This window comes from Balearica regulorum, chromosome 3, assembly GCF_011004875.1.
Source record: "Balearica regulorum gibbericeps isolate bBalReg1 chromosome 3, bBalReg1.pri, whole genome shotgun sequence".
Classification (NCBI taxonomy): domain Eukaryota; kingdom Metazoa; phylum Chordata; class Aves; order Gruiformes; family Gruidae; genus Balearica; species Balearica regulorum.
Window position 1 is genome coordinate 98,262,478 of NC_046186.1, and position 13,712 is coordinate 98,276,189.

The 13,712-nt window shown below is 48.1% G+C and overlaps 1 protein-coding gene across 1 annotated transcript; it reads left to right on the forward strand.

Annotated features, from left to right (window-relative positions):
• Positions 1-34: 34 nt before the first annotated feature.
• On the forward strand, positions 35-2,904 carry ZFP36L2 (ZFP36 ring finger protein like 2). Its single transcript, XM_075749139.1, has 2 exons — positions 35-316; positions 989-2,904. The coding sequence occupies exons 1-2, from the start codon at positions 266-268 to the stop codon at positions 2,378-2,380; spliced, it is 1,443 nt and encodes a 480-aa protein (XP_075605254.1). The 5' UTR covers positions 35-265; the 3' UTR covers positions 2,381-2,904.
• The last annotated feature ends 10,808 nt before the right edge of the window (positions 2,905-13,712 follow it).

Consider the following 13,712-nt stretch of genomic DNA (forward strand, 5'->3'; position numbering starts at 1 on the left):
GGGGCACCTCCCCCGCGGGCCGCCGCCGCGGCGTTTATATGGGGGCGGTGCGGGGCGCCGCGGAGTTCCCGCAGTTCGCCCGCTGCTGTGCAGCCGCCGTTGCCGCCTCGGCCCGGCACCCGCCGTCCCGCCGGGAAGGAGACGGGACCATTTCGGATCTCAAGCAAACGGCCCCCTCCTATCTAGTCGTGGCTTTTCCAAACCCTCCGAGGAGAGCGGGATCTTTCGGTCCTTCCTGTATTTCCGACCATTACAGGATCTAGAAATGTCGACGACACTTTTATCTGCCTTCTACGACATTGACTTCTTGTGCAAGGTAGGGAGGAGCGTGGCTTCCCCAGGCGCGATCCGGGCTGCCAGCGCCGGGCCGCCGTCGCGGTTTGCAGGACGGCGCTCTGGGCTGCTCGGGCCGGGGGACGGATCCCGGCGGGGCGGGCGGCCCATGCTCGCCCGGGACGGGGTGCGCGGCTGGTTGCGCGGGCGGCTCGCCGCCTGACAGCTGGCCGGGCTAGAGCAGCGCGGGTCCTGCCGCAGGGCGGCTGATGCAAGGCTGCGAGCCTCGGAGAGGCGTGCTGCACCCTCGCCACGGGGGCTTCTCGGGTGGGTTTTTTTCTGAAGTTGTAAGAGGAGCCGAGCCGCTCTGCAGGCGCTCGCACACAAGTGCTGCGCTGCCGAGAGGAACTTGCTAAAAGTTGCGCATGCAGCAAAGCCTGTAAGGGGGCATCTCCCCGGCTTTGCCCCGCTCTCCCTGGCACGCCGGCGCTTGCGGAAGAGCCTCTTTCGGGGCCGGCTGGGCGGCGTGCGGCACGACCCCCGCGGTGCGCCCCGCAGCGCCCGGCGGTGCCGCGGAGGGGGCGCTGGGCGGCCGCGGCAGCCGCGGCGGTGGGCTGGCGGTCACCCTGCAACACCCCCCCCCCCTCTCTCTCTCTCCCGCTCCCTGTTTCCCCCGCCCCCTCCCTCCCTCCCTTCCCTCCCCCCGCCCCGGCAGACGGAGAAGTCCCTGACCAACCTCAGCAGCATGCTGGACAAGAAGGCCGTGGGGACCCCGGTGACCCCCCCCAGCTCCAGCTTCGCGCCGGGCTTCCTGCGGCGGCACTCGACCAGCAACCTGCCGGCGCTGGCCGGCGGCTCCAAGTTCCCCAGCCCTACCGGCTCCAGCTCTTCCTCCACCTCCTCCTCCTCCTCCTCCTCGTTCGGCAGCCTGAAGGAGACGGGCTCCGGCGGAGGCGGCAGCAGCAGCCCCACGGCCCTGCTCAACAAGGAGAACAAGTTCCGGGACCGCTCCTTCAGCGAGAACGGCGAGCGGAGCCAGCACCTCATGCAGCAGCTCCAGCAGCAGCAGGCGGCGGCCGGCAAGGGGGGCGGCTCCGGCTCCGGCGGCGGGGCCCCCATCAACTCGACGCGCTACAAGACGGAGCTGTGCCGCCCCTTCGAGGAGAGCGGCGCCTGCAAGTACGGCGAGAAGTGCCAGTTCGCCCACGGCTTCCACGAGCTGCGCAGCCTCACCCGCCACCCCAAGTACAAGACGGAGCTCTGCCGCACCTTCCACACCATCGGCTTCTGCCCCTACGGCCCGCGCTGCCACTTCATCCACAACGCCGACGAGCGCCGCCCGGCGCCCGGCGGGGGCACGGCCGCCCCCCCCGCCGCCGCCGCCGCGGGGCCGCACCACCACCCGCACCACCCGCCCCCGCACCCCGCCGGCAGCACCGGCGACCTCCGCGCCTTCGCCCCCCGCGACCACCCGCTGGGCGGCGGCGGCGGCTTCGGGCACCCGCGCGGCGGCGAGCGGCCCAAGCTGCACCACAGCCTGAGCTTCTCCGGCTTCTCCGCCCACCACCACCACCACCCGCACCCCCACAGCGCCGCCCCGCCGCCGCCGCCCGGCAGCCGCCTGGACGCCGCCCTGCTAGAGAGCCCCGGCGGGTCGCGCACGCCGCCGCCGCCCGCCTCCGCCTCCTACTGCGAGGAGCTGCTCTCGCCGCCCTGCGCCAACAACGCCTTCGCCTTCTCGGGCCAGGAGCTGGGCAGCCTCATCGCCCCGCTCGCCCTCCACACCCAGAACTTCGCCGCTGCCGCCGCCGCGGCCGCCGCCGCCGCCGCCTACTACCGCTGCCAGCAGCAGCCGCCGCCGCCGCCGCCCGGCGGGGGCTGCCCGCCGCCCCCCGCCTCGCCGCCCTTCAGCTTCCAGCCCCTCCGCCGCCTCTCCGAGTCGCCCGTCTTCGACGCGCCGCCCAGCCCCCCGGACTCCCTCTCCGACCGGGAGAGCTACCTGAGCGGCTCCCTCAGCTCCGGCTCCCTCAGCGGCTCCGAGTCGCCCAGCCTGGACTCGGGCCGCCGCCTGCCCATCTTCAGCCGCCTCTCCATCTCTGACGACTAGGGCGGCCGGGGGGGGACCGGGGGGGCCGGGCTGCCGCCGCCCGCCCCTGCGGCTGCCGAGCAAGTAAGTTAACGAGCGAAGAAAGTGAATCCTTTTCTTCTTCTTTTTTTTTTTTATATATATATATCTATCTATATATACACCGAGAGCTGAACAAAACAAAAAACAAAAAAAGCATTTTGCAAAAGGGCAAATGACACGAACTGAACAAACCTATTTTTATAGAGAGACCTTTGAAGAAGGGGATTTTTGTTTTGGGGTTTTTATGTTGTTGTTGTTCTTTGGAGACAAGTTATGATATGCACCAGCAGCAGCCATTCCATCTGTGTTCAAAAAAAAAAAAAAAAGAAAAAGCATTAGAAAAGACACCACCAGAAAGCAACAAACAATCCGGGGAGCCCGAGTCCTTCCTGCCCAGCTCCTCCAAACCTTCAGACACACACAAAAAAGTTACAAACTAGTTTGTCTTTCAGTACAGTTCAAATAAAAACACAGAACCTACTAAACCTATAAGCTTTTTTTTTTTAAAGAAAAATCCAACATCCTGCCAAGAATATGCCTTGATAACAACCTTCTTTTTTATATATCTATATATTATTATTATAACAAATGCTAAAACCTTCATTCCAAAGTTTAATATTGGTTCCATTGCCACCACTTAGTGGATGTTTGGCTTAGAACAATTTTTTTTTGTTGTTGCTTTATTTGGAAGCACTCAACTGAGTTTAGTTTGTAATTGTTGGAGAATAACTGCTGATTTTTTTTAATTTTTTTTTAGCTGTTTTGAGTTGATTGCATGAATGAGTCACTGCACACAACTCAATATGAAACTATTTAACTTATTTATTATCTTGTGAAAAGTATACATTGGTAATTTGTTCATACTGTATTTATCGGGTATGATGAAAAGCAATAGATATATATTCTTTTATTATGTTTAAATTATGATTGCCATTATTAATCGGCGAAATGTGGAGTGTGTTCTTTTCACAGTAATATATGCCTTTTTGTAACTTCACTTGGTTATTTTATTGTAAATGAGTAAAATTCTTAATTTAAGAGATTGTATGTAATATTTATTTCAATAATTTCTTTCCTTGTTTACGTAAATCTGAAAGATTGCATGGTTTCTTTATAGAAATCGGTCTCGATGCTGTGGAAGTAGTTTGAGGAATTTCTATGGGTTTTTTTAGAATGTAAATGGTTGTAGCCCGTCCGAGTTAAAAAAACAAATGAGAAAAAAACAAAAACCAACAAAAAAAAAAAAGACTGACTTAGCAATCAGACTTCAAAGTGGCAAATCTAATTCAGACTTGTTTAAAGTAACCAAAAAGTGTTTTTTGTTGCCTAACTCCACCAATCACACTGTGATATAGTCTCAAAGTATGTAGCAATAATTGGGGGTCCCAGTATTATGTCTCACAGTGCCTTCTTGAGGGTCCATGCTTGCCTTAAATATCTCTCAACCAAATAAGTATTTTTCGTAATGCTTGAGATAATTTGAATGTAGGGATGGGTTTTAACTACAGCAAAATTTTGCCACTCTTTATTTTATAAAGAATGGAGGCCATCTTTGGATCTGAAACTTTATACAGTACAGGAACATATCTTGTTTAATTGAATTCCAAAACTTGTAATTTTTTTTTTTCCTTATGTAGAAAGTCGGGAGTTTTCCAAAACTTTCCTGGACGGTGGATGAATGAGCGGTAGCTTAGTTTTGTTTGTACATAGGTACAGATTGAGCACTATGTACTCTTTTGGACTACTTTAACAGAAGTATGTTTTGAATGTAACTAAAGGATAAGTCAACTTGAGTTGTAATATATTTTTCGGGAGTCAGTTCACTACAGATTGTGTGAGACTGTAAACTTTGTACTGTAAATGTTTTGTAGTTCTCCCAATAAAATTTTTTTGGAAAAAAAAAAAAAGTAACCCTTCAAACTGTGGAAGCCCTGTCAGCTAGGCAGTGACTATTTGCTTGCTAACCACCACCACCTCCCCACCCCCCCGCCATCACAAATATGTCTAGCTACAGATTAACCCGTTTGCACCACAGCTCCAGTCCACTCCTGCAGCAATCACTGGTTGGTGGCCAAAGCTAATAAATGCTTCCAGAAGGTTCGGGAGTATTAGTGTTAGTGGTGTACAGAATCCTGCTTTTTTTTTTTTTTTTTTTGAGGGAGAGTAAAGGATCAAATGATCAAACCTTTGCTTCTAGTAGCTTAATAGTTGGAGTGGAAAAATCTAGTAATGGCATTTATCAATCGCATCGCTTATGGGGATGTATGAGCATGCCATTAGCCTTCCCGGCTGGTTTGAGGTAAGGAGGAAATGGCAGTTTGGGTAATAAAAAAAGCATAATTAAGGTTTACCCTTTGTCCCAAAAGCTTTGTTCCTCTTCATTCACAGGAATGCAGACTTCTGCCTCAATGCTCCAAGCGTATATTGGTGTTAATAGCGCTAGCATTAAACGTGCTAATCAGTTTTCAGGGCTTGGGTTTTCAACAAATTACCTTTCTGAGGATATATTTATATAACAAAATCCTCAGCAGCCTGGGGATTGTGTGTTCATTGCTGGAGGAATTTTCTTGGCTGATAACTTCACAGTTCAGTCCCTTATTCCAATCAATCCCTTCAACTTCCAAGTCATGATTTCTACTAGCTTTTTTTTGTTCTTTTGTCATACTAATAATAAATGCTGTTAACGTTATGGCATCTCTGCGCTGCCTGGACTGCCACAGTACTTTCTATAAATACAAGGTAGAATGTAATACCGGTGCCATATGTTTGTGTAACAAACCTTGGACTGACTCTCAGTTTAAAATTAAAACAAACGTAAGCAATGGATGACAACACAGTCCAGCTACAGCAATCATACTTTTATGGATTGGTCTGACGTTTTGGCTCAGAATTGCTCCCTTTGGTTCCCAAACTAATTTCTGAAGAAACTTCTTTTTGGCACTGCCTGCAGGGTAGCACAGAGTGCTGCTGGGTCCTTCCCCTGGGCATCCCTGGTACAGATACCGTGGCTGCAAGGAGTCGTCCTCCAGTATTTTGCAGGGACGGAGAGTAGCTGATTGTTTGACCGGTGTCTAAGCTGATGTCTTAACTCACTTTTGGGATTTTTGAAACTAATTGTCAAACTCTTGTTAATTAGGACTGCATGTCTCATCTAGTTTCAGATTTTCTTCCTTCCCTAAGTTTGTTTTTCTCTTCTTTCCCTTGCCCACTTCTTCCCCTGAGCCTGTCTTTTTCTTGCCACAGTAGATAAGGACCTTATTTATTGCTGTATTTCACTTATCTAGGACAGCTGTACTCCATCAGCACAGTACTTTCATCTTCCCTGTGGTTTTCAGTTGGTTGAACAGAAAACTCGGTGAGGGTGACGGGGGTTGGCTTTGGTGTCTCCTGGCTGGAAGAAGAGCCCTGGAAGCTTTACGGCAGCTGCCCCACGTAAAACACAACTGCGCCGGTGTCAGTGCCAGCGTTTTGTGTGTTGCCAAGGCTGCCAGGACAGGATGGGGGACAGCCCACGAGTGTCTCCCCGCGTGGGCTAGCAGCATGTCGGTACGTGGGGAGAGCGGGGCTTGAGCCACCCTCTTCCCTGCTCTGAGCGAGCGATGCTCTGAGGCCAACCACCCTGCGCCCTGTTTTGTTTCTGTCTCTGCAAAAGCGTACTGCAAAACAATCTGGCGCAGCCTTATGCGCCGCTGTTCAGAAAAACAGGAGTCCTTGAACTGGGAAGATAAGTGTCTGTTTCTTGTGCTGCACAATCAAGTGTTAACCTTTAAACTGGTAACTTTTGTTGATTTAAGCAAATGTTCTCTTGCTTTCATTTCAAAATGCAGCAAAGCATGTAAAGCTGGTCAGACCATTCAGAAATTTCCTGATACCTTGCAATAAATCGATACGCTCTGCATAAAAATCAACTGTTTTTCTTCAAGAGCATTGGGTTGAGAAGGAACTCCAAGATCTCTGCTATATTGCTTATTAGAGATGCAGTATTTCTCTTAATAGTTGGGGCACTTAAAATGACTCTGAGGGTCTGGAAAATGGGGATTTTTTAATTATTATAGGTTAGAACTGATCCTTGCATGCTTGTTTCAGTTGATTATCTGAAAGAAAGTGCAGCAAAGAGTTAAGTTTATAGAAATATGTGTAATGGTATAGATCTTGACACAGGAATTGATTTAATGTGGCTTGGTATGATCATTAGAGGGTTTTCAAATGTATTGAATCAGCAGTTTGGATTTTTACTCCCTTGTCCTCTCAGTATCTTGGGGGCTTTTTATTTGTTCAGGTTTTCTCAGTTCGCCTTCTTCACTTCAAGTGAGTGTGCTGTAACTCCGGTGCTGTTCCTTTTTCTGGGTTTTGGGGTTTGCTGCCTGACCCAAGTTAATACAAAAATTAAACCCGATTCAGCACGCAGCTGAGCGGATTGCACTCCACCAAAAATAATCCCCGCAGCGTGCCACGAAGCACAGGAATGCTGCTCTTCACTTAGGGCATCGTGGTTCAGGCATGAGCTGATGTCGCTGTACCATTTACCCCCAGTTCAGGTGCAGAAGCTGGAATTTACAGCAGTCCGCGTCGCTTGTGGAAGAGGGCACGTCACCACGGGAGGAGCTGGTAGGCTGCCGGCTCCTCTCTCTGCTGTATCGCTGAATGCAGGACACAGCAAACCAATACCTCAGTGGTTAAATACATAGGCAGGGGATGAGCCCTTTTGCAGAATATCATTTAAATGTCCAATGCAACTCTTACGTTACTTTGAAAAGAAGTTATTGCCCTCCTCCTGTTTTCTACCCCATCCCATCCATTAGGTGTACAGCTTGGATTTTTAAAAAAAAAAAAAAAAAGGTGCATCTGACAACTCATTTTCAAAGAAGGCCCAAGATTTCATTTTTGTTTATGATCTAGATGTACTTAGTTTATCATTTTGATAGGACAGCATTAAAGCTAAGGGACTTGTATCATCTATTTTTAATTATGTGGTCTTGTCTTTTCTTGCTGACTTTGAGTGTGAATCTCAACTTGACAGAGCTTCAGGCAGTGGTGCTCTGTCATTCATAAGATGGGACCTTTCAGGTTTTGTCTGCTGAGCCTACAGACCTTGGCAGCACATTAGGTCTGGAAATTGAAACTTCACTTTCTGACCCTTAAGTCTAAACTCAGTTTCTCAGTGGTTTAAGGCGAAGGTACTGGGCTTCCCACTTTGTTGCATCTGAAGTACGGTTACATCGTCCCTTCTGCCAACCCTGCAGCTGGTTGGTACCTGCCCAGAGAGGGGCAGGCATATCCTGAATGACCACAGCCAGACCTGTAAGCGCTCATTTGCTAGAGAAGTGGAGGGCTGGGATGAAAATTATATACTCGAGGTGATGTAGCAGGTTGCCTCCACCAGAAGAGAGCAGTTTCTCCACTCTGCTCCTCCCCGACCCTTTCTGACCCGCTCCCTGAGCTGGTTCGGGTCGCTGATCCGGCAGAGCACCCTGCTCGCACCTTGCACCACGTGGTCCCGTGCCACCAAGAGGTCCGTTTGCCCCCAGCCAGCTCTGGCAGTCGCCACATCTGCCTGGGGGTCGATGCATTTTATTAACCAGGCAGAAAGGAAAAAAAGGTGTTTTCTGCTGGGGTAGAGGTGAAGAGGGTCAGTAAGGAGCCTTGACGAGTTTCGGAGGTGGTGCAAGGGAGGAGGAGGTAGAGCCCCACATCCCGGAGAGGAGGCAGGAGTGACAGGATGGAGGACAAGGGGTCTCCCCACCAAGCTGCTGAACTGACTTACCCCTCCTGTGTGGGTTTTGCTTACTTTGAAGAAACATTGTTTCCTCCACAGTTCTTTAAGAAATTCTTGGTATGCCCATTTTAAACCAGCTTTTCCATATGACTCACATGGACCTTGAGTATTTCTTCTGATGTTTGAAAAGATACCAGCATTTAATGGAAAGCTCAAAACAAAATAGAGCCGAATTAATGTGAATGTAACCCTGAGTAGTTATTTTGTTTGGTTTACTGCAAATTAAATAATGGTTGCGTGGCAAAGCTCTACATGTTCTGAGAAATTCTGAATGTGAAGGGAAATGCTTGTTATCAGCTGACATAGATTTAGCAAGTTGTGTGATTTTTGCAGCATATGTACTGAAGAACATTGATTTCTATGTCTAATCCTTTATTAATATTAATAATTTAATATTGGAAGAGGAGGGCGGGGGAATGAGATTTCTCCCTTGAGGTCTAGAAGACAAAAGAATATTTTTTTTCAAAGCTTAGTCAAACAGATACAAGTCATTTTATCTCTCCTTTCAAAGAGGTATAATGGATGTGTTAATGGAGACATTTAGGGGTGAACCCCCCCAAAAAAATTGGCATTCCTGAGGAAAGCAGGCAAAATTACCCTGACAAATCTCCTCTCTGTTGCTGAAGAGGGATAGATGACATCTGCTGAGTAATTTCTATTCTGTACACCATCTTAGAAGTAACTTAAACCCCCTTTTTTCTGCCATGGTTAATAATGTAAACAGGGTGCTGGATATGCTGAAATCTAAATACGAGGGTCCTATATCAATGGATTATTACCTTATCTTTTCTGAGTGACGTTCACTTGAATACCTGGAATCGTAATAGCTACTCAAGATAAGAAATGGAGGGAAATTCAATAACAGTAAGAGGCCTGGTAACTTATAAGATCTTGATTAGCCTTCAGCTGTGCCTAAATGCTGGAAAAGGATTCCCTGTACTGTATGCAAAGGAGCTGAATAGCAGCATGAAAACCATTCCCTCGTTGCAGTGAAGCACTGACAACTGGCTTTTGTGATTGTTGAGGCTTTCTCGTATCCACATATATCTGTGAACCTTCCACCTCCTCCATGGGTGACCATTTCTCAGCAGCGCGGTGGAAACGGTGGACGTGCGTCAAAGGGACGGCCCAGGTATCTCCTTCTGCGGCAGCAGAGCCCCGGGTCAGTTTGTGCCTGTCGTGCGCCTGCACCTGGATAAGGGCAAATTGTTTCGTCATGTTGTATGCCATTTGGCTGTGCTGCACAAGTGGCACGGCAGCATCAACAGGGAGGGTTCGATACCGAGTGCGTGCTGTTGTGTTAAGAGGGCTGAACAGCACGCTGTAAATCTTGGGAGATGAATTCAGTGTTAACAAATACTTGTTTTAAAGGTCAGCTTAGATGAGGAATGCAGCGATTTGCCAATCCAAATGAACACTAACTCTAAAAAGACAGGAATTTGTTTTCTGCTAGATTAGTGCTCTGATCTGGACTCATCCCATGGCCTCGCGGCTTTAGAACAAAAGCACGAGCGAGGGCAGGAGTATGTCAGTAACGTGAGGCTCGGACCTCCGCTTTCAGCGTCGGTGCGATTTTATATCGCCTTGAACTGCCTGTGAAACCGCAGCCCGAGTTACGTTCTGTGGGGTTTTTCTGCATGCACGGTTGAAATCCCAGGATGTGTCAGGTCATGTCCAGGGGACGGTGGGGGGCAAAGCCTCGTGCAGCGAACTGTGTTGAGCTTTCTAGAGCTCAACCTGAACAGTTTGCTTCAGTTTGGCTGTAAGTGTGGCTGGGGAGACTGGGGAGATGATGCCAAGGAAGGGGAAACCTGGAAGCCTGGAAAAGCTGTCTCCTCTGGAAGCAGTGCACAGCTCTGGGCTAGTGTCAACATAAACAGTAAGTCATGACTTCTCCTGTCTACTCAAAATATTTCCTATGGAAATCTATGCAGCAGATGCTTTTTGTTGACACTGAACAAAGTGTGGGGCCAATGAATATTTCCAATAGTATAACTCTTCAACTTTCACAAATGAACAATCATAAGAAGCTGAAATCTCCAGCTCTACCAAAGAAGATGACAGCATCTCATTAAAATGTTGCTCTCCATTTTTCCCATCCAATAGTAGATATGGGCACACAATCAGGGACAACTGTGGATTGGTTTGGTACGACTGAAAGAAACACATCCCAAAAGTTCAGCATTTGGGAATTTAGTGGAAATAATCCTTATTCATAAAGTAGTTGCAGAAATGCAACTTCACTGGTGAGTACAACCTACTGTTGCTAGACTAATGGTGAGAGATTTAGAAAGGGATTCTTTCAAACCACTGGTAAATGCCAGCTCTCAGAGAGGTAACATGAATATCATAGACCAGACATCAAAATGCAATGAGGTGATACGGAAGTTCTGTTCTGGGGAGCAGTCACTTGTAGTTTAATATAGAATAGGTACTTTTACATTGGTAGGGACAAATAAAATGTGGTAATTAATTTAAAAAAAACCCCTGGATTCAGTGTTAATAACTGTAAAGATGATCAGTTTAGATGAGGTTTACAGGTTTACTTCTTAAGTGCATGTTACCAAAACCTTCTAGAACACTGAAATATCTGCATGTTTTACATCCTGAAAAACAGTGTTTAGGCGTGTGTCATCATATCCTCAAGAAGTTCTTGCTCTCACAGAGGTACAGCCTGTTGGCAGGGGGACTGCACCCTTGCCGAAGAGTGGTGGCAGGCTGCAGAATGGGTCTGTGCTCCCAGCTTGCTTTCACCGCCTGAAATTGGAAAGAGTTTGACTCACAGTATAGCTGGGATTTAATCTGGAGGAGACCCTTTTGAGACAGTAAAGCCAAGAGGGGCAGGATCCTGCTGCATCCCTTGCAGGAGACGTGCGAGTGTTACTTAAGCACATCAGTGTATTTGCTGATATTTGCAAACGATATTTGCTCCTGATTTTAATTGTTTCACTGATTTTAATTGTTTTATTAAGAAATACTATTTAGCATTGCAGAGACTGCTCCTGCAGTCACTGACATGAGGAATCTTAATCCAATACTTAATATTTTATTATAAATTGCCTAAGATGTTTAGCAGGGGCTCTGGGAGCTCAGCTGGCCATAGTTTTTACCATGATGTGTAGCAGGAGTTTCCAATGAGCCTGGAAGAGCTGGTAAACTGCCGGGTGCAGGTGGCTGTCCTGCCTACCCCTCTGCCCTAAAACGAGGGACCATTGGTTCCAGGTGTGATGTTCCCCTTATGTCAAGCTGTTTCCTGAGCTGCAATTTGGTATCTAAGCAGGGGTGTGCGTATTGAGAAAACAAGCAAAAACGTCAGTGAGGTGAAGTTCTTGGTCCTGTGCGTGAAGGGAGAAGGACCTGTCTGAGTTTCTTTGATTTTTTGGTAAATAGCACTATGCTATGGAGTGTTTTCATGTTACAACTCTAAAAACTGATTGGAAAGAACAGTTGTTCAAGCAGTGCAGAATTCATGTCCAAGTGGAGACCAGTGATGAATGGTGTTTCTCAGGGGTCGGTATTGGGACTAGAGTTAACATCTTTGTTGGCAATGTGGACAGTGGGATGAGTGCACCCTCAGCAAGTTTGTCGATGACATCAAGCTGTGTGGTGTGGTCGACACCCTGAAGGGAAGGGATGTCATCTAGAGGGACCTTGACAGGCTTGAGAGGTGGGCGTGTGTGAACCTCATGAAGTTCAACAAGGCCAAGTGCAAGGTCCTGCACATGGGTTGGGGCAATCCCAAACACAGCTACAGGCTGGGTGGAAAGTGGATTGAGAGCATCCCTGAGGAGAAGGACTTGGGGGTGTTGGTGGATGAGAAGCTCAACATGAGCCAGCAATGTGTGCTTGCAGCCCAGAAAGCCAACTGTGTCCTGGGCTGCATCAAAAGAAGCATGACCAGCAGGTCAAGGGAGCTGTGTCCAGCTCTGGGGTCCCTAGTACAAGAGAGACATGGACCTGTTGGAGCCAGTCCAGAGGGGGCCATGAAGCTGATCAGAGGGCTGGAGCACCTCTCCTATGAAGACAGGCTGAGAGAGTTGGGGTTGTTCAGCCTGGAGGAGAGAAGGCTCCGGGGAGAAGTAATTGTGGCCATCCAGTACCTGAAGGGGCCTCACAAAAAAGCTGGAGAGGGACTGTTTACAAGGGCATGGAGTGACTGGACAAGGGGTAATGGCCTTAAACTGAAGGAGGGCGGATTTAGATTAGACATTAGGCAGAAATTCTTCCCCATGAGGGTGGTGAGGCACAGGCACAGGTTGCCCAGAGAGGTTGTGGATGCCCCATCCCTGGAAGTGTTCAAGACCAGGTTGGATGGGGCTTTGGGCAACCTGGTCTAGTGGAGGGTGTCCCTGTCCGTGGCAGGAGGGTTGGAACTAGATGATCTTTAAGGTCCCTTCCCACCCAAACCATTCTGTGATTTATGGAGATTGACTGGATAGCGTTATCCAGATGGAAAAGCAAATGCTAAGCATCTTGGAAAAAGTTTCCTTGAAATTACAGGAAATGTAACTCCAGAACTAGTAGTAGAGAAGGAATAAGAGGGAGGGTGTTAATCAGCCAGTTAGGATTACAATAATATAGAAAAAGACAGAACTTAATATTTCATTATTGTGCCAGCATTACGCAAGCAAAGGACAGCATCTCGTAAGTTAGAAACCACAGCATGTAAGTAGCCTTTTTGTCTTGGCTGCGTGGAGAAAAGTAAAAGAAATTGTAAATACTGTTGTATGTAACTTCCCCTTGTACTGCATCCAACATAAAAGAAATAATCCACTAAAGCATTCAGTATCACACAGCCTCTTAGTATAGTTAGCTTTTATGATGCAAATGGTCCATCATTTTATGAATTTGGCAATTCCCAGGGACTAAAATGTTCCAACAGAACCCAATCTCATTCAATTAATTTGTTCTCAGTTCTCTCAGTGAGCCCAATTAAGTCCAGGTGGAAATGCTTGTGCTTCAAAATGACCTGTAGAGACCCACCAGTCTTGGTGAGCTTTGGGTGAAAGAAAGGTCAAGTTCTTCCTGAAACCTCCTCTGTAAGGCCATGTTTGTGCAGAGCTGGGTGCCTATGAGTTACAGGTACTGCCATGCCTTGGCTTTCAGCAAAATGTGTGAGTACGTGAATTTCTTAGTAATTCTTTCCGAAGGAATTTTATGTTTTCTGAAGAACGAAAGTTTTGGTCATTGAACGATTCTTTGTAGCAATTGGGATGGATGGGGAATTTAGGGGAACACTGGTGTCTGTGATGACAGAGCTCTCTTATCCCACCATCAGCGTTTTGTAACATCAGCTGCACATCTGGGTTTTTGAACTTATGCTTGAATTCTGGTGTGGAAGACGGAGAGTGACCAAAGCTGTGTTGTGGTGGTGGACTTGAGCTTACAGGAAAGTTTTCTCCGTCAGCTTGAGGCTCTCTTGTAGAGGGCTCTCTGCATCCACTCAACATGAGACGTATGCAGCTGGTATGTGGAGAGGGCTAAGAAAAGTAAGAAAGAAAAACTTATTTACCAAGCTTGTTTGGTAAATATCAT